The sequence below is a fragment of the Vigna unguiculata genome, chromosome 9 (assembly GCF_037176805.1).
Source record: "Vigna unguiculata cultivar grain cowpea cultivar isolate G323 ecotype 2 chromosome 9, ASM3717680v1, whole genome shotgun sequence".
NCBI lineage: Eukaryota > Viridiplantae > Streptophyta > Magnoliopsida > Fabales > Fabaceae > Vigna > Vigna unguiculata.
Window position 1 is genome coordinate 18,341,022 of NC_140800.1, and position 26,978 is coordinate 18,367,999.

The window sequence follows — 26,978 nt, forward strand, 5'->3', positions numbered from 1 at the left end:
TTGGTTAGTGTACCTGGCCCATATATAAGTATATAATTATAATATAATTGTATATATTAACAGGTCCAATAAACTAAAGATCTGAGTATGATATGATATATGAATATTTTGAAATAAAGAAAAAATAACATTTGAGATATATGATATTGTATGATATATGATATTCGCATTTTTGGACGCTCAGTGCTAGCGCTCAGTCCCATTCAGTTTGTATATTTAGGCGTTGAGCAACACACTACAACAAAAAGTATTTTAGACAACACCCCAAAACTATGGCCTAAATCGTAAAAATCGTGGGCTAAAGTTTAGACAACAGTTTCTTAGCCGTAGTCTAGGTGGCCGTTGCTGTAGGCATTAGGCCACGGTTTTCAGTACGACAACATTGTTAAAACCGTGGCTTAATATCCTTATAATAGACAACACCCTTATAAATATTGTCTTTGAGTTTAAGCCACATTTATTAGAATGTGTTTTTATAGAAATGTTCAATGTGAAAAGAGTGTACCTCTTCAAATCACAATATTATACAATTAGACACCACAATAATCAATACCTGAAACAATATTCGTACACAAAATATTCATAATTGAATGCATATTAAATGTCATTCATACATATATTTCAATGTTAGAATGCAAACTATTAAAATAACTATCTTCAAGTCATTATTAAGCATGAACCTTTCAAAGTTTTAGCTAGAAAGCTAAAATATAATATGTCTAATGTTTCTTAACGACATAACAAAGATCATTATTCTATAAGATTGTCTTCATAATCTTCATAGCCTTCATTGTCTTCATGATCTTCATTGTCTTCTAGCTACAAACAACAACAAAATATATTATCACATTTTTCCAACATATTATACATTATAACGAGTTAATTAAGTCAAATTTAACATGTAAATGTGCATTGAATCACATGTTTTCAATCATTTCTAAGTTCCAACAAATGCATGTTCATGAGTGAAGTAGAGACCTAAAATGTAACATTATACTCATCATGATTCTTCTCTTACATAATGTATCATAGATGTTAAATAACAAACATGATTTGAGAGTTTATAGTATAGTATTAATCTAATGTAACACCTAATAAGCACAAAATACCAATATTTTAGTTGCTAAGAGTCTAAAGCATCAATAAGTAGTTATTGCAACATCCTAACCATATCCTATTTAGTATTAAACTTTTGGGTATTTTACATTGATATTAATGATGGAAGTACAATTAAAAACTTTCTTTACCTGCGGATCATGGGTTGATGCAGATGAATATGGCCCTGTTGCACTACTTTCTTTACCTAAAACGCGTGCCATCATATTATTTAAGTCCTCTTCATCTAAATCTGGATTTTGTTTCCTTACCACAAAATTTACAATTGCTCGTAGATCTTGTATTTCCTTTGCCATACCACTAATTGCGTTTGCATGTTCTTTCTTGATGGCAGCAATTTCTTCATTTTTCCTAAATTGTGATGGTGTCATAGTCTTTCCGTAACAACGTACCCTCCCAGGCTTTTCTTTTCCAAACAGTGATTTAAATGTTTGTTCTACAGAATCACTTGAGTTTTGAATGGAACCTTGAAGCTTAATCTAATAAAACAAAATTAAAAAATCATTATGTAGATCTATACAATGAATAAAGGAGATTTATTTATATTGAGAAAAAGGAATCTATACAATGAATTGTAAACATACAATAGCATTATGTGTTTCTTCATCCAATTCTTTTCCTTTTCGGCCTTCTCGACGTTGACGAGTTGTAATAAACATTTCAGCTTGAGTAACTTTTTCTCCTACCTCTTTCTTGGTACGCTACAATAAGCAAAAGGTCAATTAGCATATTTTGCATTAAATATAAAACATACGATGACATAAGTAGAAATATATTACCAATTCAGCATGAATTCTAGCAAAACTAGTTGGTCCCATGCGATGGATGTACTTTTGCTTAGCTCTATTTGCAGCATTTCTCTCGCTAATGCTCTACATTAAGATAAGAGAAAAATAACAATCAAGGTAGATTATAACACGTAGCTTTAACGTAATAAGACATCAAATAAACTTACCTGGATAGTACTAATGTTCCAATATTTGAGCAATTGCTTGAAATGAGCTTCAGAAAGGAATAAAGGACGATGTTTTAGCCGATCCTTCAATGTGGAGTACTTTGAAAAGTGTTTTTTCTTGATAAAACTTTTGTAGCGTCTCCATGCATCATTTATACGAGTAAATACGACTTTCTCTCCTTTATCACTAATATTGAACTTTTCCTACATAAAAAAACATTAAATGGATGAATTTTAAGAAATATTTATGTCGCCAAATCAATATAAGTTTAGTTTTCATACCAGAACATATGTCCATATATGAGCCTTATTATCTTTATCTTTGAGTAGAGCTTTGAAACTTGTGTAAATCAAGGGACAAAAGGTTGAATTCCTCGCTATTGTGCCAAGGAAATAACTCAAGTCAGTTACAATTTTGTCAGTCGGACCAATAGGTTCTCCATCTGCATCCAATACAACTTCTGGACGATCTTGCATTGATCTTCCGTGTATTGCTAAGCATTGAGTTGGTCCTCTTGTTCTTTTCTTCTTTGTCCCTATTTTGACATTCAACTCACAAAATTAAATATTACATATGAAAAACAAATTGTCAAATGCTAATAATAAAATATTTACCTTCTTTTTCATTCAATTCACCATCTTCATCTTGGTATGTATTTCCTTCTCCAACATATTGTTCCGCCTCCTCACTTCCATTTTGAATATTTTCGTCTTCATCATCAGTGCTTCCATTTTCTTTAAGAAATTGATCAATTGACATTGACCCCAATTTTGTTTTTGTATCCTTAGGAGCAGCACCTTGTCTTGTCATTGATTCAACATCTTCAATCACTAGTCCTTCCTTAGATCTTGAGTTATCATCTACCATCCTTCCTTTCATAGGCAATCTCCTTTTCTTAGAATTTTCCTCTTGTGACACTCCCTTTTTATTGGGTTGTTGATCAGCACTTGAATTAGTGACTTGAGTGAATGCTCTTTCAATTTGTAGTAGCTTTTCCTTTGATTTATCAGCTACATTTGCTGCCTTTTTCTTGAGTTTCCCATTCTGATTTCTCGAGCTAAGCCTCCTATCCAAATTTGCATGGTCATGCAACTTAAAAGTAGGCAAGTTTAGTTGTGTTTCAGCAGCAATTCTAGGTGCAGTAGTTCTACATTGATTGCTTGTCATCTTTCCATGTGAAATTTGCATTTTCCTTAGTAATTCTTTGCTTGATTTTACTTGAGGAAGTTCCATACTTGAAGCACTCATTTGAATGTTGCTGCCTTGAGGTTTCATCTACACTTTTAGGAAGTTAAGAGCAAAAATAAGTAAGAAAAAAAAGAGCAATTAAGCATAACTAACAAGCAAGGAAATACATATAAGTGAGAAGTGATGCAGATATGAAGAATAATAAACATATAAGTGATAAAGAGATGAAGAATAGACAATATTAAGTTTTCTATTCAAGCTTATTCTAGAGTTGCAGATTTTGTGTATCCCTGAAATGTCACATAAATGAACCTAAATGTGGCTTGGAAGAAATATGAGTCTGTTAAAGTTGTACACAAAATATGGTTCTTAGAGATCTTCAACTGCAATCTGTAGCTTCTTCAACTGCTTCCTTGACTTCAAGAATCTGTTGTAAAATTTAGCAATAAAATTTGGAAGCCAAATTTTCATTCAGAGCTTAACTTTGATACATTGTGTTAGTGTAATAAGAAATTAATTTATCACCGTTACCACTGTTATGTGTTCCTCTTTAAAGTTGACCTGCAACATAAAACAAATCAATTTAATGGCTACATATTTATGTTGATATAGACCTGCCAGAATTGTACAGTAACAAGATTTGTACAGTAGCTCAATTGATACTGTCATGAAAAGAAATGGTTCCACACAGTTTCAATGGATAAATCTCTCGATGAAAACATTTAAAGGTGGTCTAGCACACGAGCCTCATAAGAAGAGAGGTTCTTCTGCGAAAAAACCAACTGCACCTGAATTAGAAACATTGAAATTTACAACAGAAAAGAAAAAGACTTGAGGGATAAAGTGACATAAACCACCTACTAACATGTGTTCTATACTTGTATTTTTTGTTCAATCATGACCTTTACAACTGTGTATCATAGTTAATCAGCATATACCTAATAATCCCTGCACTCAATCAGCATAGAAAATGAAACATTTTTGAGCCATAAAAGAGTTTAAAACAACTAATTCGTTAATTCCTGGAAACTCCTTTTGAAACAACAAAAAGTTTTGAATGCAGAGCTGTTTCTATCCAATACACTTCCAATACTCGGGATTCAAAAAATAGCAGATAGACCCTCTTCTCAGTACAGGACAATTATACAAAATGACATTTCACCACATTTCACCAAGATTTGTACAGTAGCTCAATTGATATTTGAGGAACTTTTGCTAAGGAAAATTTAAAAGTTATTCACCACATTTCATGATAGCAACAATAGTTCATACAACCAAACATATAACAAAATTTTAAATAGAGACGAACAGCAGAAAAACAGAGTCATTCTATCAACACCACATTATATGAGGAAATGTTTAAAAAGTTATCTTACAATTATAGGAAAAACAGAGAGACTTATTCATGTCAAACTAAAGCAGAGAGACTTATCTTACAATTCTGCATCTTGTTACATAAAAAGATCCAAACTACAAAATCCATTCTATCAACACTAGCCATCCTCCTCTTAGTCCATATAGTCAAACAAAGTCTCATCAAAATCAAGATCATCAGAATAATCTTTCTCCAAATCTTTAGAAGGTTTCTCAGCTAGTGTTACAGGCATGTCTTCCCTAACCCAATTGAATTCATCATCATTATCAGAATTATTTACTTGTGAGTGATCACCCATATTAAATAAATCTCTTGGAATCGTCTTCAAAACATAATGTTTACTTGTTTCAAAAGGATCTTCAACATAAAAGCATTGGTGGACTTGAGAAGGCAACACAAAGGGATCATTTTGGTAACATTTTTTGTTGAAATAAACACATGTAAGCCCATATTTGTCTGCATCACTCTCAAACCAATCACACTTAAACATCACAAACTTGAAATGCCCATAATAGTCTAACTCAATTATGTCATTGATTGCCCCATAATAAGTGACGGGTTCTATCCTAGGATTTTCATCCTTGGAACTTGCATAACTTGGTGTTAATGAAACCAAAGTTACACCAGAATTTTGAGTTTTGCGTCTAGCATCTCTCTTTGTAGTATGAAATCTGTAACCATTGATGAGGTAGCCTGACAACCTCCTTGCAACAGTATTTGGACCACGAGAGAATTCCTTAAGTTGAAGTGATACATCCTCACTCATGGCTCTATCTTTGAACCATTCACTAAACTCTTGACTTTGGGTTTTAGCTTTGATCCACTTTCTTCTTTTTGTCTTCCTATTTAAAATCTCATCATACTCTCTATAAAAACAAATAATCTTTATTAGTGATTTAAGGTATAATTCAAAAGATGAGAATGAAAAAAAATAAACTAGTATCACACCTGATGTATATGTTTATTTCATCACAGTTGAATAAGAGGTATCGATGAGCTTGATCCTTAGATGTCAAATCCAAAGAGAATAGTTTACCTTTTTTCTTACCACCCAAAGCACTACCTCTATTTGAAAAGTAATCACAAACATCTACATCACATAAATCATTACCTTCATAATTTCTTCTTTTTCTATTCAATCTTGTATCTACGTCTTTATGCATATATCTTGAGCAAAGTGTCAAAGCTTCTTCTGCTAAATACCCCTCGGCAATAGAACCCTCAAGATAAGCCTTGTTTCGAACATAACTTTTAAGTCTGCACAAATATCTCTCAATCGGATACATCCACCGAAATTGAACTGGCCCACCCAATCTTACTTCATTTGCTAGATGGATAGGCAAGTGAACCATTATGTCAAAAAAACTAGGAGGAAATATCGTCTCCATTTGACAAAGTATTTCTACAATATTGGCTTCTAAGTAATCCAAATCCTGCACTTGGATCACTTTTTGACACAAAGAGTGAAAAAAAGACCCCAAACGAATTAAAGGGCCAGCCACTACATCAAGCATTGTGCATCTTATTGGAACTTGTAACAAGTAGTGTAGCATGAAATATGCATCATGACTCTTATAACCACTTATTTTCTTTTCACTAGCATTCACACACTTTGAAATATTTGATGCAATCCCATCTGGTAATTTGGCGGACTTTAAAATAGCACAAAAAATTGACTTTTCATGTGCATTCATTGAAAAACAAGATTTTGCAAACTGTACACGACCTCCATCAAGCTCCCAAGGATGAAGATTCTTTCTAATTCCCATGTCTTGTAAATCATAGTGTGCATTGACATGATCTTTTGTCTTGCCTTGAATGTCCAAAAGAGTCCCAATAATATTATCACATATGTTTTTCTCAATATGCATTACATCAAGATTATGACGTAATTTATTTTGTGACCAGTAGGGCAACTCAAAAAATATTGATCTTTTCTTCCATGGACCATCTTTCTTATTTTTTCTATACTTTCCAAAATCATTGTTAAAATCCTTCAAGATTTCTACAATATCAGTACCTTCTAACACAGTTGGTCCAGACCCAAGTTCTTTCTTTCCATTGAATGACTTCTTATTCAACCTCCATGGATGACTTGTTGGTAAAAACACACGATGATTCATATAACACATCTTATGGCTGTGTCTCAAGTATGACGAATGAGTGTCATAATTGCAACATGAACATGCCAACCTTCCTTTAGTGCTCCAACCTGACAACATAGCATACCCAGGATAATCACTAATCGTCCACAAAAGAGCTGCATGCATTTGAAATTTTTGATCTCTTGAGGCATCATATGTTTCTACACCTATTTCCCATAATTGCTTTAGTTCCTCAATTAGTGGTTGCAAATAGACATCAATATCATTTCCAGGTGATTGTGGTCCAGGAATTAGTAGTGACAACATTGTGTATTCGGGTTTCATGCATAGCCATGGCGGAAAGTTATACACCACCATCATGACTGGCCATGTACTATGTGATATACTCATAGTCTTAAATGGATTGAAGCCATCACTTGCTAGACCAAGTCTTACATTGCGAGGCTCAATAGAAAAATTAGCATGGCATTTATCAAAGTCTTTCCAAGCTTCACCATCAGCAGGGTGTCTCATTTTTCCATCTTTTGAGCGCTCTTCTTCATGCCACCTCATTAAATCTGCAGTGTTTGAGCACATAAATAGCCTTTGAAGTCTGGGGATCAATGGAAAGTGTCTTAAAATTTTTGCAGGCACTTTCTGCTCATTCTTTTGTTGCTCTAACTCACCATGTGCTTCACCAAATTCCTTCCATCTTGAAACTTTACACTTCTCACAAAAAGTGTCATTCTCGTGCTCCTTCCAATATAGCATGCAGTCATTTGGACATGCATGAATCTTTTTATAATCAAGGCCTAAATCTTTAATCATGGCCTTTGTTTTATTAAAAGATTCAGGAATGTTTAGATTCGCTATGGCTTCTTTCAATAATTGTAAAAGGTCAGAAAATGAGGCATTGCTCCACCCATGAAGACATTTCAATAGATACATTCGGATTATGAAAGAAAGACTGGAGAAACTTTGGCATCCAGGATATAACTCTTGTTTTGCTTCATTAATCAACTTGTAGAACTTTTTTGCTTCCTCATTAGGACCAATGTTGTCCCCACTTCCTTCTACCACATTTCTAAATGTGTCATGCAATAATCCATCTATATTATCTTCCATGTCATCATCACTTGGAGTAGGCAATGATTGTATTGACTCCCCATGGTTTACCCAAGTGTTGTATCCTTTTTTAGAAATCCTTTAGCTATTAAATGATCATAGACCACATTTCTTGTTGCCCAATAAAGATTTCTACACTTGGAACAAGGGCATAAGATCTCATTCCCTTGAGCTCTTCCGCTAGCGTATGCAAAATCTAAAAATAACTCTACACCATTAGCATACTCTTTACTAAATCTTGGAAGTTTAGTCCACTCTTTGTCCATCATCTTTAATCTAAAAGATGATAACATAGTATAAGTCTCTCTAAAATTAACAATTTTAAATAAAAATAGGAATAACATCTTCCATAATTTGCTAATGTAAGCTAATAACAAACCTGATATTATAGAATCCACAACAGGTGTTGTAATAGTTGAAGCACAACAACTTCAGAAATCGTACTCCTCTTTCTGATCACTAACATAATATGAACTAAATTAAAGCATTTTAAACAAATAAATTAAAAACTAATATGAAAATTAAAACAATTAAAAATCCTGATATGGTTTCCATATTAAAAACTAATATGAAAATTAAAGCAATTAAAACAATGAAAATTAAACAAATAAACAATTAAAGCATTATATAACACATTAACACCACACACAACATTTAAACAAATAAATTAAAAACTAATATGAAAATTAAAATAATTAAAAATCTTGATATGGTTTCCATATTAAAAATTAATATGAAAATTAAAACAATTAAAAATCCTGATATGGTTTCCATATTAAAAGCTAATATAAAAATTAAAACAATTAAAATAGTAAAAATTAAACAAATAAACAATTAAAGCATTATATAACACATTAACACCACACACAACATTTAAACAAATAAATTAAAAACTAATATGAAAATTAAAACAATTATAAATCCTGATATGGTTTACATATTAAAAATTAATATGAAAATTAAAACAATTAAAAATCCTGATATGGTTTCCATATTAAAAGCTAATATAAAAATTAAAACAATTAAAACAATAAAAATTAAACAAATAAACAATTAAAGCATTATATAACACATTAACACCACACACAACATTTAAACAAATAAATTAAAAACTAATATGAAAATTAAAACAATTAAAAATCCATTTCAACGAAATACACCATTGATTAGCAAAAATCAATAGTCTTACGCTCACTGCTCCTAATTCTTACCAAAGCCTCTAGCTTCAATCCCAAGGTAAGACTAAGTACATCTTTTCTAAAATTTTCTTTCAACTCAATGAAATTACCAATCTACCCAGAAGTTCTTAATTCATAAATAATGCTTCAACAAAGTTTCCACAAACAGCAAACAGCAGTGAAAATATCACCGAAAAGAAAAGTGACATTTCAATCATGCAATGTCATAGCATAGCCCGACCTTAGAGAAACAGTTCTCAATTTATTTTTTATTTTTTTTTCTTCACTTTTACTTTTAAGTGTGATATTTCTGAAAATAACTTTTAAAAATATAAAATTACACTGTGAAACAAATTTGGCTTTAAGAACTAATATTTTTTATGTCAATACCATTAGAATAAAAAATATAGGAAAAATATTTTTATTTTAGATTTGAATTTAGGTGTTTTAAATAATGAATAGTATATATAGTGAAGTGATAGTTACACTACCAGATTTTTCAAAGATTAAGGTGTGTTTAATAGTCATGTAGGCAACATTATTATATACTTAGGCTATGTAGAGTTAAGTAAAGCTTCTGACCTAATCTTACCCAAATGATGCAAAGAAGTTTCTTACTTCCCTTGAACGCTATATCTCTCTGCTTCTTCTGCACCCACCTGTTGGAACATGACAATCAATGAGCTGAGTTTCACTAAAAGCATAATTGACAGCTTTATTTAATAATATCATGGATTCTCAATAACATCATCAAATATCACCACTGTCTGCAGTGCTTGCAATGGTTTAAGGGTAAATTATAGTTTGTCAAAAACAGATTTACAAAATAGAGAAGTTGCATGTGAGTAACATTCATTCATGCACAAAATAATAATACGAATGTCTCTCTCCTATAACCAACGACAAAATCCCATTACATTGGAATGCTTTTATCCTTATCTCTACAAAATAAAGGTCCAACATTAAATGAAAATTCAACTGGGCAAATCAAGTAAACCAGATTACTGTTGCCCCAAGGGAAGGAGGCAATGATGCAAAACAACTGCTGATATATTGATATACCATATGGGACTCCAAATAATAATAATAATATTGAAAATACAAATTTTGGGTTTGATCAATAAAATAGTAAGCAATTGACACAAATAAAAACCAATGCATCCCTTCATATGTCAAACTCCTCTTATGGAAGGGTAGGTTAAGCCATGTATGCATCTAAGACATGCCATTATTTCCAATTAAAACTTCAATATTCACATAATCAGCTTCAAACTTGATAAGGGTGTAAACAAATTTCTGATAATGTGTAATGATGCTAATTCTGGAACAAATTTCTATGCATATAATAACAGGTAAATTTTAGAATACCTTCCTAGCAGCCTCGTCTTTAGCTTGCTCCAAAATGAATCTGTACATTTGAAGAATTCACACAAGAATAGTATGCATTAATTTTTCAAAAACATTATTCTGTTTCCTACAAGTTATAACCAAAATAAATAAATATATTGCCATGCAACTCAAGGATGATGATGTGCTTTCTAGAAAACTGAAGTTGATAAAAACGTCCCAACTATAGTGGTACCATGTTGATCAAGTCCTTGCTTCTCAGAATCCTTATTTTCCTTTTCATCCCATGCATCTTGCCATTCCTTTACCTGAAGATACAAATTCGTTAGCTAACAATATATGCAAACAAACATCCATGCATATAACAAATGCAGGTTCAGCATTACCACCTCATTCTGTGCTACCCCATATGGAATTTGTCTGGATGATGCTGCTTCTGCCTGCAACTTAACTGTTATCAATTTGGTACTTGAATGCATTCTCAGATATAATTCGTGAATTATTTTAGCTAACAAACACAAATTTTGAATTATCCGTATCTCAATTTCAGAAAATGCCACTCAAAGGAGTAAAGTGATATATAGTGAAGTGATAGTTACACTACTAGATTTTTCAAAGATTAAGGTGTGTTTAATAGTCATGTAGGCAACATTATTATATACTGAGGCTATGTAGAGTTAAGTAAAGCTTCTGACCTACTCTTACCCAAATGATGCAAAGAAGTTTCTTACTTCCCTTGAAAGCTATATATGATTGTTGTAGGGAAAATTGAACCAGCAAAGTCTGAAAAATCACCAATAAAAACTTTAGTAGCTTTCTCTTATAACTGTGCCCTCCACACCACTTGGTAAAACTCGCCTCAGAACAACACAAAGGTCATAATATAATACAGTAGCACAAGTTGTTGATACGAATTATTTATTGTGTTTGTTTGAACCAAAAATAGATACTATGCATAAGTTAAAATACAACATCAACATTATTAGTATGTTTCTTATTCTTATTTTGGTTGAGTGAAGGTGCAAAAGGTAGCCTTACCAAACAAATATTCTTAACCAGAGTCAATTAAGCATGACTAAAATAAGATTACATATAAAACTCATTCTGTTCTTCTTTGGAATATTTAATTTAACCAAGCAGACAAATTTGTCTTCATGTTGCTTGGATTGGATATAAAGCATAAAAAATGTCTCATAGCAAAGCGTTATATGATGGGGGCCCTGCAAAGGAAAATAGTTTACCAAACAATTGTAACAATTTGACAAAGCAGCACAATGGTTATTTTTCAATTGCATCGGTTATAATAACAACTTCTGCACACAGAGGTTTTAGCACCATTTACAATTTATATTCTGAAAAATTTAGATGTAATCACAGGTTCTGAAGAAACTACTCTGTATCTTTAGAGAAGTATGATTACAACTTTACTTCTATTTTACTTATAAACTAATTACTACAATATGATTACAAATTTAATTTATATTATATATACAGAAGCTCTTTTTCTTACACCTCCTATCTCTGGCACTCTAAGTTTTTCATGAACAATAGTTTGGTCATTCCGCAGTAAGAACTATGATAGATATACTAAGAACAAAAACAATATACCTCATCTCAGAAGCAAAATTAATTAAACCAAATTCAAAGAAATTAAAAAAATCAGGGACTAAACACCAAATTGCAGAGGTAAGAGAAAAACCTTGATTGAATCGATCAATTGTGAAGAGATTAGAAACAATGTAGATGCAGAAGAGATAAACCCTAGAATGTGAGATGTCAAAATTACAAAAGGGGAGAATGATGAGTGTTAGAGAGAAACCATAAAGAACGACGAGCAATAAATGTGACACCCCGACTACTATACTAAATAATTATTATTTGATAAAAAAAATATGGAATCAAATTTTTTTTTCCATACGATTATCCTTGAGAGAACATTAATAATAACATAACTTCATATTCATATATGTAGTTTGCATCTATGTAATTGTTAATGAAATATTACAAAAATATATATTTCTTAAATATTAAGAGTCCTACATCAGAATAGAAGATTTTCTATATTTTTAACATCTCCTAAAGATATTAATAGAAATTATCCATGAGTCAATCTTCAGAAGATCCACCAATAATATCCCGAACAACTCTCACTGAGCAGGTTCCTCTTCTGCTCATGCAACAGGTACATATGAAAGAAAAATATGAAAGGAGTGAGGTCTTTATAAGCCTTAAATATCAATCTTAATAAACTCAACAAACAATGCAGACACCGGGGGCCTAGATTTGGACCTACAACCACAAAACTTGATCTTGTTTTACCAGACATATGGATCCATATTCCACTTCTGATGATCCAATCTGAACATCAAAAGTTGCTTTGGGAAGTGATTAGGTAGTTGAGTATTTCTCATAAAACATTGGTACAATCATAATTATTTATTTCTCGAGAATATTAGCCATTCATCGGCTCACAAAAGAGATATATACTCACTACCTAACCTTGGCGATGCCGAGCAGGTATCGGATAGTCCCAAGTTTGGCCTATGAATATCCTAGTCCAGTGCGCTATTCTGAACTATCCAGATATTCACCTACTTGGTAAAACTTCCTTAGACCCCACCATGGTCCCTGCCTTTCATCCCGCAGTGTACCAAACTGTGACTTCCCAAATACAAACACTTTGACACTGGTTTAATCTCAACTTATTGAAACCAGACTTAACTCTTACTTAACTGACATACTCTTGGATATTTTCAAAGGTCATTAAATGTGATGACTATCAATTCATGTCATTGTATAAACTATACAAAGAAAATAAAACAACGATAAAATGTACATACAATTTTCTTACATCCAAGCTCACTGAATAAAATAATATATACTTTCACTTCACATTTATTTATTTTTAATTGTAAAAATAATGATAAAATAAGAATCAAAGTAAGAACTTTAAATAAATAATTAGATAAGGGTAAGAACGTTATAAATAAACAAAAATATAAATTAAACAGGACCAGTACGTAATTGGAGATTAAATAAAATAAATAAACAGGACCAATGCATAACTAGAGATAAATTAAATTAAATAAATAGAACCAGTGCGTAACTGGAGATAAATAAAATAAACTAAATAAACAGGACCAGTGCGTAACTGGAGATAAATAAAATAAAATAAATAAACAGGACCAGTGCGTAACTAGAGATAAATAAAAAATAAAATAAATAAATAGGACCAATGCGTAACTGGAGATAAAAATAAAATAAAATAAATAAATAGGACCATTGCGTAACTGGAGATAAATAAAATAAACTAAATAAACAGGACCAGTGCGTAACTGGAGATAAATAAAAAAATAAAATAAATAAATAGGACCAGTGCGTAACTGGAGATAAAAATAAAATAAAATAAATAAATAGGACCAGTGCGTAACTGGAGATAAATAAAATAAAATAAAATAAATAAATAGGATCAATGCATAATTAAAGATTAAATAAAATAAATAAACAGGATCAATACATATTTGGAGATTAAATAAAATAAATAAATAAACAGGATCAATGTATAATTGGAGATGAAATAAAATAAATATAAGAGGATAATAAATGAAAATAAGTTAAATGAAAGAAGCACACTAATAATAGTTGTAGAAGACTATGATCTCTTTGAATCTTTGCTCTAAATTTTCTTTCCTATTTTTCTCTTTCCCTCTCTTCTTTCTCTTTCTCTTTCTCTTTCTTCTTTCTCTCTTTCTCTTTCTCTCTCTCCTTTCTTTCTCTTTCTTCCTTCCTTCCTTCCTTGCTTTCTTTCTTTCTTTCTCACTTTCTCACCTCCCGTAACCTTCATTCCATATGTATATATAAGCAAACCATGTGCTTATCATGATTACTTAATTAATGAAGAGATAATGTTTATCTCTTCACCTTATCCTCTCTCTTTTTTTTTTTCTTTTCGTCTTATCTTTTCTTCGTTTCTTCTTATCTTCTTATCCTTTCTTCTTCTTCTTTTTTTTTTTTCTTTTCTATATTATTTTTTTTATCTCTTTTAGAAAATTCTTCATATATATATATTTTTTTTCACACACCTATTTAATAATATTTTTAATGCTTAAACTACATCATAATAAAATACAAAATGTTAGTAAAAATAGAAGATTTTCTAATTGCTTTATTTAAAATAAATAATATAGTTTATTAAAAATAGGGATGTTACATTTCTCCCCTCCTTTTAGGAATTTCGGCCCCGAAATTCACGTGGTTGTAAAAAGATGGGGATACATCTCTCTCATATTACTTTCTAATTCCCAAGTTGCATCACCTTCATCTTGTTGATTCCACAATACCTTTACCAAAGGTATGTCCTTTCCTCGAAGTTGTTTAATCCTTCGATCTCCAATCCTTACAGGAAGCACATCATAAGTAAGGTTTTCTCGTATTTGTACTATATCAGGTTCTATCACATGAAAAGGGTCATGAATATATTTACGAAGGTGAGACACATGAAAAACATTATGAAGTTTTGAAAGGTTTGGAGGTAAAGCAATTTGGTATGCGACAGAACCAATTCTTTTAAGGATTTGATAAGGACCTATGAATTTTGGTGTAAGTTTCCTAGATTTGATAGCTCTACCAACCCCAGTTACAGGTGTAACTTTCAAGAAAACATGATCTCCTTCTTCAAACTCAAGGGGTTTCCTTCGTTTATCATAGTAACTTTTCTGCCTATCTTGAGAAGTTTTCATCTTTTCCCTGATCATTTTAATCTTCTCAGTTGCTTGTTGAATTACCTCTGGACCCAAAACTAAGGAATTTCCATTCTCATACCAACACAACGGGGTTCTACACCTTCTCCCATATAGAGCCTCATATGGAGCCATTCCTATGCTTGAGTGGAAACTGTTGTTATAAGTGAACTCTATAAGTGGTAGAAATTTCTCCCAACTTTCAGTTTGTTCTAAAACACAGGCTCTCAACAAGTCTTCTAAAGATTGGATAGTCCTTTCTGATTGTCCATCAGTTTGAGGGTGATAAGCTGAACTAAGCCTAACTTTTGTTCCCAAGGCTTTTTGTAAGCTATCCCAAAATCTAGATGTGAAACGAGGGTCTCTATCAGAAATTATACTAGAAGGTACTCCATGTAGCTTGATAATTTCTTTTATGTACAAATGAGCTAACTTTTCTAAGGAAAATCTAATGTTAATAGGTAGAAAGTGGGAAGATTTTGTTAATCTATCTACAATGACCCAAATTGCATCATGACCTGACACAGTCTTTGGTAAACCTATCACAAAATCCATGGATATGCTTTCCCATTTCCATTCTGGGACATCTAAGGACTGTAGTTCCCCATAAGGCTTTCTATGTTCAACTTTTGTTTTCTGACACACTAGACAACGTGCAACAAACTCCACCACTTCTTTCTTCATCCCAGACCACCAAAACATTTTCTTCAAGTCTTAATACATCTTTGTAGTACCCGGATGAATACTTAAGCTACTCTTATGAGCTTCCTCCATTATCAACTTTCTCAACTCTTCTTTTGCAGGTATGCAAATTCTATATCTAAACTTGATGATTCCATTTGAATCCTTGTGGAATTCAGATTCCTTTCCTTCAACTTTTGCTATCAACTTTTCTTGCAAAAATTGATCTCTTTCTTGAGCTCTCTTTATTTCTTCTAAGAATTCACTTGATATTTTTAACATTCCTAAGCATATGCTGTTGGGTCTAAGTTTTACAGCTAAGTTCAAGTCTCTAAATGATTCTATCAAATCCAATTCTTTCACCATCATCATGGATGCATGTATAGACTTTCGACTCAAAGCATCCGCAACAACATTTGCTTTCCCAGGGTGATATTGCAACTCAAAGTCGTAATCCTTCAGAAATTCCATCCATCTACGTTGTCTCATGTTTAACTCTTTTTGATCAAAAAGGTATTTCAAACTTTTATGGTCACTAAAAACTTCAAACCTTGCTCCATACAAGTAATGTCTCCATATTTTCAACGCAAACACCACTGCAGCTAATTCTAAATCATGTGTAGGATAATTAAGCTCATGTTGCTTGAGTTGTCGTGAAGCATAAGCTGCAACTTTTCTTTCTTGCATCAACACACATCCTAATCCTTGTCCACATGCATCACAATATACCTCAAAATTTTTTGTAGGGTCAGGAAGGATTAAAACAGGTGCAGATGTTAATTTTTTCTTCAACTCTTGAAAACTAAACTCACATGCTTCATTCCATTCGAAAGGTTGTCCCTTACGTGTTAACTTAGTCAAAGGCAATGCTGATTTAGAAAATCCTTCAATGAATTTTCTATAGTAGCCTGCTAATCCTAAGAAACTACGTATTTCTGTGATATTCTTTGGTTGTTCCCAAAGCAATACCGCTTGAACCTTTGAGGGGTCAACTGCAATGCCATTTTGTGATATCACATGACCCAAAATTGAACTTCTTTTAACTAGAATTCACACTTTGACCATTTTCCATACAATTGTCTCTCTCTTAGAATTTGTAACACAATCCTCAAATGCCTCCATGTTCTTCATGATTTTTGGAATAAATTAAAATATCGTCAATGAAAACAACCACAAATTTATCCAAAAATTCATGAAAAATACGGTTCATATAATCCATAAAAATGGCAGGAGCATTGGTCACACCAAAAGGCATTACCAAGTACTCATAATGACCGTATCTTGTCCTAAAAGCTGTCTTTTGAATATCTTCCGCCTTGACTCGAATCTGATGATAACCAGATTTTAAGTCAATTTTGGAATATACCACAGCACCTCTCAATTGATCCATCAAATCATCAATCCTTGGTAGAGGGTATTTGTTCTTAATGGTGATTTTGTTAAGCTGACGATAATCCACACACAACCTCATAGTGCCATCCTTTTTCTTGACTAACAATACTGGCACACCCCAGGGAGAAACACTAGGTCTGATGAATTGTTTATCCAACAATTCTTCTATTTGTTTTTTCAATTCTGCTAACTCTAGAGGTGACATCCTATAAGGGGCTATAGACACAGGTCTTGATCCTGGTACCAAGTCTATAGTGAATTCTATTTCTCTTTGTGGAGGTAACCCAGGAACATCTTCAGGGAAAACATCAAGATACTCACAAACAACAGGAAACTTATTAATGTCTGGAATTTCCTTGACTTTTAAAGAAGTTAAGATCATGTATACTTGAGATCCTTTTGGGATTTCATTGTGGTTGGTAGTACTCTGTTTTAATTCTTTTGAGTCAAAAACTTCACCTATGTGTGATTCAAAAATTAAATTCTTTCCATGACAGTTTAGGAGAACATGGTTGGAAGATAACCAGTCCATTCCAAGAACAATATCCAAATGAGACAAGGGTAGACATATAAGATTTACAGAAAAAATTCTATTGCCTATACAAATATGACAATTTGTACATGCAAGTGAAGTCGTGACTGGAACATTGGTAGGAGTAGACACAGTTAAATCATATGGTAATAAAGAGACAGGTAACTTTAAATGTTTGACACATTCATGTGATATGAAAGAATGAGTAGCACCTGAATCATATAGTACATTAACGAGGTGACCATTTATGATGCATTTACCTTGGATTAGATCTTCAGATTGAACAGCTTCAGTACCATTCATTGTGAAGACTCTTCCGGTTGTCTTTGGTCTTCCAAGTTGATTATTTCCTCTGTTGTTGCTTCCCCCACTTCCTTGCTCCTTAATTAACTCTTTGCATTCATTACGATAATGACCCAACTTCCCACAATTGAAGCAAGTTACAATCCTTATGGTGCAGTTTCTTGACAGATGAGGTCCTCCACAGTGGAAACATTTGATAGGGTTGGTTATGCTTGAATTATTGGCAGTAGAGGAAAGTCTTTGTCCTGAAGAATTCCACGAAGCATGAGATGGACGTTGGTAAGGTTTCTTATTATTAAAATCATTTCTTTTGTGCCTCAAAGGCCCTCCTTGTCTCCACTGAGTTTGTCTTGCCTTAGTATCATCCTCATAAATCCTACAACGGTTTACAAGAGTGAGAAAGGAAGAAATCTCTAAATAACCAACTGCTTGTTTAATATCAGGTCTCAGTCCACTTTCAAACTTAGAACAACGGGAACGTTCATCAACTCTATCATGAAAGTAAGGACAAAACTTTGACAGCTCGTCAAACTTTGCTGCATATTCTCCTATAGACATGATTCCTTGACGAAGATTAAGGAATTCAACTTCTTTCCTCCTTCGAAGATCCTCTGGAAAATATTTTTCCAGAAACTTTTGTTTGAAGGTTTCCCAAGTAATTTGTCTCCCTTCATCCTCCAATTGTTGTTTTGTAAATCTCCACCAGTTTTCAGCTTCTTCAACGAGCATAAATGTAGCAAATGTGACTCTATTTGCATCTGCACACGTCATTGCGATGAAAATTTTCTCAATTTCTGCTATCCATAATTGAGCACCTTCAGGATTAAATCCCCCTTTAAATTTTTGTGGATTATTCCTGCGAAAAGTTTCTAATCCTTGATTTTCCATGGGTTCAACATTTTGTTTTTGGCTCATATTTTCCAGGACAATTGTCATTCTTTCCAACAACTCATTGGTAATGTTTGGTCCGTTATCCATCTTTTCCTGAAAGAATGAACAATTTCCTTAGTTTTCTTTAGATTTTTTTTTTTTAACTATTGTTAAAACTTATCCTTACTACAAGTATTAATTGTTTTTATTACTTACTTTTATTAGTCTACTTATCTTACATTTCTCTTTTACAAGCAAAATGTATAAACAAACAACTTGCACCTCTACTTACTAGTAGAGACTACAAACATGGAAGACACCATACCCAAGGTCTTGACAGAAAGAACTGCTCTGATACCACTAAATGTGACACCCCGACTACTATACTAAATAATTATTATTTGATAAAAAAAATATGGAATCAAATTTTTTTTTTCCACACGATTATCCTTGAGAGAACATTAATAATAACATAACTTCATATTCATATATGTAGTTTGCATCTATGTAATTGTTAATGAAATATTACAAAAATATATATTTCTTAAATATTAAGAGTCCTACATCAGAATAGAAGATTTTCTATATTTTTAACATCTCCTAAAGATATTAATAGAAATTATCCATGAGTCAATCTTCAGAAGATCCACCAATAATATCCCGAACAACTCTCACTGAGCATGTTCCTCTTCTGCTCATGCAACAGGTACATATGAAAGAAAAATATGAAAGGAGTGAGGTCTTTATAAGCCTTAAATATCAATCTTAATAAACTCAACAAACAATGCAGACACCGGGGGCCTAGATTTGGACCTACAACCACAAAACTTGATCTTGTTTTACCAGACATATGGATCCATATTCCACTTCTGATGATCCAATCTGAACATCAAAAGTTGCTTTGGAAAGTGATTAGGTAGTTGAGTATTTCTCATAAAACATTGGTACAATCATAATTATTTATTTCTCGAGAATATTAGCCATTCATCGGCTCACAAAAGAGATATATACTCACTACCTAACCTTGGCGATGCCGAGCAGGTATCGGATAGTCCCAAGTTTGGCCTATGAATATCCTAGTCCAGTGCGCTATTCTGAACTATCCAGATATTCACCTACTTGGTAAAACTTCCTTAGACCCCACCATGGTCCCTGCCTTTCATCCCGCAGTGTACCAAACTGTGACTTCCCAAATACAAACACTTTGACACTGGTTTAATCTCAACTTATTGAAACCAGACTTAACTCTTACTTAACTGACATACTCTTGGATATTTTCAAAGGTCATTAAATGTGATGACTATCAATTCATGTCATTGTATAAACTATACAAAGAATATAAAACAACGATAAAATGTACATACAATTTTCTTACATCCAAGCTCACTGAATAAAATAATATATACTTTCACTTCACATTTATTTATTTTTAATTGTAAAAATAATGATAAAATAAGAATCAAAGTAAGAACTTTAAATAAATAATTAGATAAGGGTAAGAACGTTATAAATAAACAAAAATATAAATTAAACAGGACCAGTACGTAATTGGAGATTAAATAAAATAAATAAACAGGACCAATGCATAACTGGAGATAAATTAAATTAAATAAATAGGACCAGTGCGTAACTGGAGATAAATAAAATAAACTAAATAAACAGGACCAGTGCGTAACTGGAGATAAATAAAATAAAATAAATAAACAGGACCAGTGCGTAACTGGAGATAAATAAAAAATAAAATACATAAATAGGACCAGTGCGTAACTGGAGATAAAAATAAAATAAAATAAATAAATAGGACCAGTGCGTAACTGGAGATAAATAAAATAAACAAAATAAACAGGACCAGTGCGTAACTGGAGATAAATAAAAAAATAAAATAAATAAATAGGACCAGTGCGTAACTGGAGATAAAAATAAAATAAAATAAATAAATAGGACCAGTGCGTAACTGGAGATAAATAAAATAAAATAAATAAATAAATAGGATCAATGCATAATTAAAGATTAAATAAAATAAATAAACAGGATCAATACATATTTGGAGATTAAATAAAATAAATAAATAAACAGGATCAATGTATAATTGGAGATGAAATAAAATAAATATAAGAGGATAATAAATGAAAATAAGTTAAATGAAAGTAAATAGAATAATATATGAGTCAAAATAAATAAAAGATTAATATAAAACCCATGAGCTTATCAAGATTAATATATAAAAGCTTAACCTCACTCCCCATTACCTTATTGATTGAAGAGCACACTAATAATAGTTGTAGAAGACTATGATCTCTTTGAATCTTTGCTCTAAATTTTCTTTCCTATTTTTCTCTTTCCCTCTCTTCTTTCTCTTTCTCTTTCTCTCTCTTCTTTCTCTCTTTCTCTTTCTCTCTCTCCTTTCTTTCTCTTTCTTCCTTCCTTCCTTCCTTTCTTTCTTTCTTTCTTTCTCACTTTCTCACCTCCCGTAACCTTCATTCCATATGTATATATAAGCAAACCATGTGCTTATCATGATTACTTAATTAATGAAGAGATAATGTTTATCTCTTCACCTTATCCTCTCTCTTTTTTTTTTTCTTTTCTTCTTATCTTTTCTTCTTTTCTTCTTATCTTCTTATCCTTTCTTCTTCTTCTTTTTTTTTTCTTTTCTATATTATTTTTTTTATCTCTTTTAGAAAATTCTTCATATATATATATATATATATTTTTTTTTCACACACCTATTTAATAATATTTTTAATGCTTAAACTACATCATAATAAAATACAAAACGTTAGTAAAAATAGAAGATTTTCTAATTGCTTTATTTAAAATAAATAATATAGTTTATTAAAAATAGGGATGTTACAATAAACGGAAATGAAGAGGGAAGAAACGATGGCTTAGCTACCAGAGAAATGAAAATCGCAGCACTGAATGGGAGAGGAAGCCGCGACGCAGTTGGACTCGAGAGGAAGCCGCGACGCAATTGGACTCGACAGGAAGTGGCGATGGTTGATCTGGAGAGGCAATGTAGTTGAACTGGCAACAGTCAACGGAGGAGATGGAGTGGTGTGCAACCGTGAATGAGAGAGACAATATGTGAACGTGCAACAGGGAGAGACATTTTTCGATCTAACGTAAGGGAGGGAAATGAAGAAAAACTCTTAAAAGTGGTTTTCACTTTCTTTCGGACCATATCTCTTTTTAGCCCACGTGTTTTCAAGACAACATTAAAATAAATGTGGGTCTTGATTTGCTTTATGTCACATTTACAAAATTGTTGTATTTAATATATTTAAACAACATTTATAGAACTGTACTATATTTTAGTGTGGTCTAAAATGAAAAATGACGTAGTGACAGAAGCCAGCACTGAGTGTTGATTGACTCGTATTTTTTGGACGCTGACCAGTGCGGGGACAGTAATGAGCGACACCTGTGCTGATGTGGCAAAATTAAACCTATTTCTTTTGGATTCTTGAGGGAAAATCATCTTTGGCAGTGGGAGGCATAAAGAAACTCATTTTGGAGAGCTTGGAGGTGTGTTAGGACTTGTGGGAACAACTCCTTCTTCCTCTTTGTATCTCTTTCTCTTCCATTTCTTCCATTTGTAAGTTTGAGCTCTCTATGACAATGGAGAGCTAAACCCATTTTTATTGGGGTTAGATGTAGCCACTGCACTCTTATGTAATTGCAATGCTTTGAATATATAAATGTCTCTTTCATTGAATGCTAGTCTTCTTGTTTCTTCACTTAATGCTTGCATTGATTTGGCCATCGATTGCATGATATTTGGTTCATTGGGTGTGGAAATACCTTTTGAAACCTTGATTTAGAACAAGAAAACTCAATGGATCTTGTATCTAGGAATGGGGCTTGACCCATTGGTTGTCTTAAACCCTAGTGCATAAAGCGAATTTGCTTACTAAGAGTTCAAGGAATTGACTCTTAATAAGAAAATTTAGGCTCAATCAATTAAGGATTTAGAGTTTGAGTAAAATTGTGGGTTGGCATTGGCATATTAATGTACAGGATGCAAAATTGTAGTTGTATGAGAGCATAGTTGGTGAATTCTAACTCCGACAATATCAATTCATATCATTTCTAATCTTTTCCATTCACTAAGTGTCTTTAGCTTCCAAAGTTCAATTTTAATCATTTATGCAAAATTTACTTCTTACATGAAACTAAAAATTATGGATTCATTCTTTAGTTTAAATTAATCACTAATTACACAATTATTTAGTATACACGAGTCTCTTGGGAAACAATATCCCGGTCTTATCGATTACTACTTGCGCGACCTGGTACACTTGTCAGAGTCTTAACAGTGTGTGTGAGTGTGTGAATCATGGTATGTGTGTGTGTGGTGTGTGTCTGTGTTTGTGTTTGTGTGTTTGTGTGTCTGTGTGTGTATGTCTATGTGTTTGTGTGTGTGTGTCTGTGTGTATTCAGATCATGTTATCTAGTAGGAGAGAATCATCATTTGGGAAGATATCTTGGTAAGAAATTGTGTACATTTTTCAAACTTTGAAATATAAAGTTATTACTAATAACAATTTATGTATGCGGTGCTAGAAATGGTGAAAGTCCTTGCACAAAGTATAATTGCATTGATGAAGAAACTTGGCAACGATTTGTATAGACTCGAGAAAGTGAGAAATGGGAGGTTAGTACCATCACTTACATTTTTTTATTACTATTTTATTATATATAATGTTAAATACTTAGTAAATTCATTTAAATGTTTATAGGGTGTTTGGACAAAAGCACAAGACATCCAAACACATAATGAGACTCCCCACTTACTTTCTCGTAGTGGTTATCAAAAGCTAGAGTAGAAGATGATTAAAGAAAATATTAAAGCATGTTCTGCTTCTGGTGATGACGATGGTAGTGCAGATTCAATTGAACCCCATCCCTACCATTCTGGCATGAGAAATGGAAGCACGTGTGTCTAAAAAAGTCTGAAACATGGACTTTTGTATAGAATCACAACAGGTTGCTGAACGGATTGTAAATAAATGTTTTCCAATATTGTAATTTAAAAATTTTATTCCATATAAAGTGTTCTAATTATATATGTTTCCATGTTGTACCATTCTCTAGTTGAGCAGCAGACCCAAGGTGGTTTCAATCCTCATGGTTGAGAGGATATTCTTAATACTACTCTTGGACGAACTGAAACACCTTGGACATGCTCGTATTGTTGGATATACTATAGGGATTTGAGGTTAATTTGGAGGGTCATCACAATGCCATTTTCATACATCATGTAATGTTCCTATGGAGAAAGCCTTGCAAAAAATGAAAGTTGACTTGGTAGAGTAACTACAGGAGGAAATGAGAGAAGAACGAGAGTAGATCTGAAAAAAGCGGCAAGAGATTAGACAAGAGCAGCAAGTGATGATGGAAGCCTTTGACAAGTGGCTAGAGATCTTACTACTCTCATAAAAGCTCCCCTCTGTACTAAAGCTTGACCTTTCTCCTAGTGTTTAGAGTCAACACTAAAGGGATTCGTTCAGCTGTAGCTGAAACGAGGGCTGACATTAGCTTCGGTTGCCAATGTGAGTTGTACACATTGGTTTATTATGTATCTCAACCCCCTGCCCCCAACACACACACACCCTAAGTTGGTGACCCACGGGAAGCACTACAAAAAGTTAAAGTAAATACGACGGTTTTAATATGGCAGTTCAAAAAAACTGCCATAATTTACTTTATAGTACGATATTTTTATAACTACCATATTTTGTATGCAAATTATGACATTTACCACTGCCATTATTTTATATTATACCATTTTTGTTCTTATCCTGCCCATCTTTCCCCTGCACTAATTTTTCCCTCACTTTTTTTTTTCTAAAATCTACTTGTATATTTATTCTTTTACTAAAACAAAAACTAGTGAACCCCTCATGTTTAACCTAAGTTTAACCGTTGCACTCATTTTTCAGCTCACTAAACCTCGCACCTCGTCGTCTCCCACCACAACACGTCGTCGTCAGCCAACGACAAATCTTCGTGAGGCTCACTAGAACCATTGCGGTTGCCGGAGTAATACACATTGAAGATCAAACTTCTTTATCACATCAATTGCGCGCCACCCACACAAATCGTCTTCCTCGCGACGCAATTTGGAGCTCCACCGATCGACCCTAAGACTTCGCCAAAACTCGTCACTACAAGTCGTGCACAACATAGATTGTGACTAACAATGCATGAGGTTCTAAGGTTCTCCCATCAAGAACTATGAAATTTAGGGTTTTTTGTTGTTTTGGTTCATTTGCTTAAATTGACTTAATTGCTTTTCATTTTGTGTCCAAATTTTAGGGTTTTTATGCAACTCTATGAAGTAATAATGAAATAGCGATGTTTTAATGGCATGGACCAATCATAATTGTTACATATTTGAGTTCTCTTTGCACACAATTTTTCTATGCCATTAATTCATCCCTTCTTGTTTTACTTCAAATAAAAAATGTTTGTAATTCTAGTGAAAATCTAGGAAGTTGATTCCTCATTCTCTTCTATATTTTTTAATATTACAGGTTAGAGAAAGATTAAATGAAGGCAATACAGAGATACAAAAAGACAATAGTCAATCATTATATGAAGTGGTGCAAGATGATCAATTGAAGGAGACAAGGCTAGTTAGTTAGGAGCATAGCTATAGATATTTAGAAAAATGTATATAATGATGTAAGATACTTTTTTGGCTTTTTGTTTCCAACATGAAAACCTTTGGATGATCCTGGATAAATATGAACTTTTTTAATATGGATTATGAATGAAAATATTTGTGATCAAAATTGTTTGATATTTTAATTTTACTTTTTTTTATTTTTTAAAAGCAAGTTAAATAAATAATGAAATCATAAAAATAATTTTGCATTCAAATTACGACAGTTTGAAACGTCGTATTTCATTTGAGTACAATGAAAATAATGGCGCTTTTAGGTATCATTTTTCGTATTAGAATTATTTTAAAAATAAACAAATTACGACAGTTTTAACTATCACACTTTGCATAGCGAATATGGCGGTTTGAACTGCCATTATTTGTGTAGTGCATTAAATAGCGGGTGTTGCGACATTTCACATAAGACCGCCACATTATACTTTGTGGCAGTAGAATATATGGCGGTACCTGCACCCGCCACACGCGCAAAATATGGCGGTCATAAACGCTATTTTATACCACAAATAACTGTTATATTTAACAAGACTTTTTGTAGTGAAGTGCTTTGAAGGTTCCACCATGTTACGTGGTGATTGTCTCCCCTTTCGTTAGGTAAAGGTTATGGTGATGCTGCAGTTCTTATACCGACATTAGAGGTTGGTATTGTATTGCAAGCATTATAAACTTTCATCACCTGGTCGAAACATCTCATGAGGATGACACCACAAATTGAATTAGTCACACATGATCCATTAGTAGCATTGACAGAGGTTGCTGCAACCATGGGTACAAAAATAGCTTTGATTCCTTACGATGCCACTGCTTTTGGCAAAGATCACTAAGCTTCTTATCAAGAGAGGTGAGGCCAACTCTCAAGGAAGGATGGCCAAAGGAAACCTAGAAGGGAAGTTGATGACCCCAAGCTTCGAGGTTTGGTAGAGTGGAGTCTCATATGAAGGATGTAGCAGAAGCAAAAATGAAGGGAAATGGTTCGATGAGGTGTGATCTTAGGTGTCAGGAGGATGTCCTCTAGAAAGGTGATGCCAATTTTAGAGGAAGAAGGCTAGAGGAAGTCCTAAGGAAAAATCTAGCTAGGGTATCTCTCAAGAGAAAGAATGTCTAGACTAATCTCGACAAAAGTTCTTTACTATGATCAAGAGTGTTTTACAAAGGGGTGGAGACCTAAATTTATAGGAAGCTCACCAAATTCAAGATTAAAAAGGAAGGAAGAATTCAAATGTTTTCCCCCATGTGCTCTAAGAAAGGTGGTGTATAGTGTGGATCAAGTGCCATGTGACACTCACACTTTCCATGCATTTGCAACATGTGCAAAACGAGGTAACTGTGCACACTTCTATCACATAAGACCGACCTAGGGTTTTTATTGGGCCAATTGAAGACCAATTGAAACCTTAAATTATC

General features: G+C 32.9%; 4 protein-coding genes across 4 annotated transcripts; all 4 read right to left on the bottom strand.

Moving 5' to 3' along the window:
• Positions 1–735: 735 nt before the first annotated feature.
• LOC114196152 (uncharacterized) lies at positions 736–3,614 on the bottom strand. Its single transcript, XM_028086703.2, has 7 exons — positions 2,687–3,614; positions 2,354–2,607; positions 2,072–2,275; positions 1,896–1,988; positions 1,701–1,817; positions 1,248–1,595; positions 736–819 (listed from the first exon to the last, which is right to left on the bottom strand). The coding sequence occupies exons 1-7, from the start codon at positions 3,345–3,347 to the stop codon at positions 751–753; spliced, it is 1,746 nt and encodes a 581-aa protein (XP_027942504.2). The 5' UTR covers positions 3,348–3,614; the 3' UTR covers positions 736–750.
• Positions 3,615–4,747: 1,133 nt separating this feature from the next.
• LOC114163509 (uncharacterized) lies at positions 4,748–6,920 on the bottom strand. Its single transcript, XM_028047815.2, has 2 exons — positions 5,584–6,920; positions 4,748–5,501 (listed from the first exon to the last, which is right to left on the bottom strand). The coding sequence occupies exons 1-2, from the start codon at positions 6,903–6,905 to the stop codon at positions 4,769–4,771; spliced, it is 2,055 nt and encodes a 684-aa protein (XP_027903616.2). The 5' UTR covers positions 6,906–6,920; the 3' UTR covers positions 4,748–4,768.
• A 2,549-nt stretch (positions 6,921–9,469) lies between these two features.
• Positions 9,470–10,848, bottom strand: LOC114196198 (uncharacterized). Its single transcript, XM_085666679.1, has 4 exons — positions 10,759–10,848; positions 10,605–10,677; positions 10,391–10,430; positions 9,470–9,681 (listed from the first exon to the last, which is right to left on the bottom strand). The coding sequence occupies exons 1-4, from the start codon at positions 10,846–10,848 to the stop codon at positions 9,564–9,566; spliced, it is 321 nt and encodes a 106-aa protein (XP_085522805.1). The 3' UTR covers positions 9,470–9,563.
• Positions 10,849–14,575: 3,727 nt separating this feature from the next.
• LOC146883653 (uncharacterized) lies at positions 14,576–15,508 on the bottom strand. The gene has a single exon (XM_085666152.1). The coding sequence runs from the start codon at positions 15,241–15,243 to the stop codon at positions 14,617–14,619; it is 627 nt and encodes a 208-aa protein (XP_085522278.1). The 5' UTR covers positions 15,244–15,508; the 3' UTR covers positions 14,576–14,616.
• Between the last annotated feature and the right edge of the window lie 11,470 nt (positions 15,509–26,978).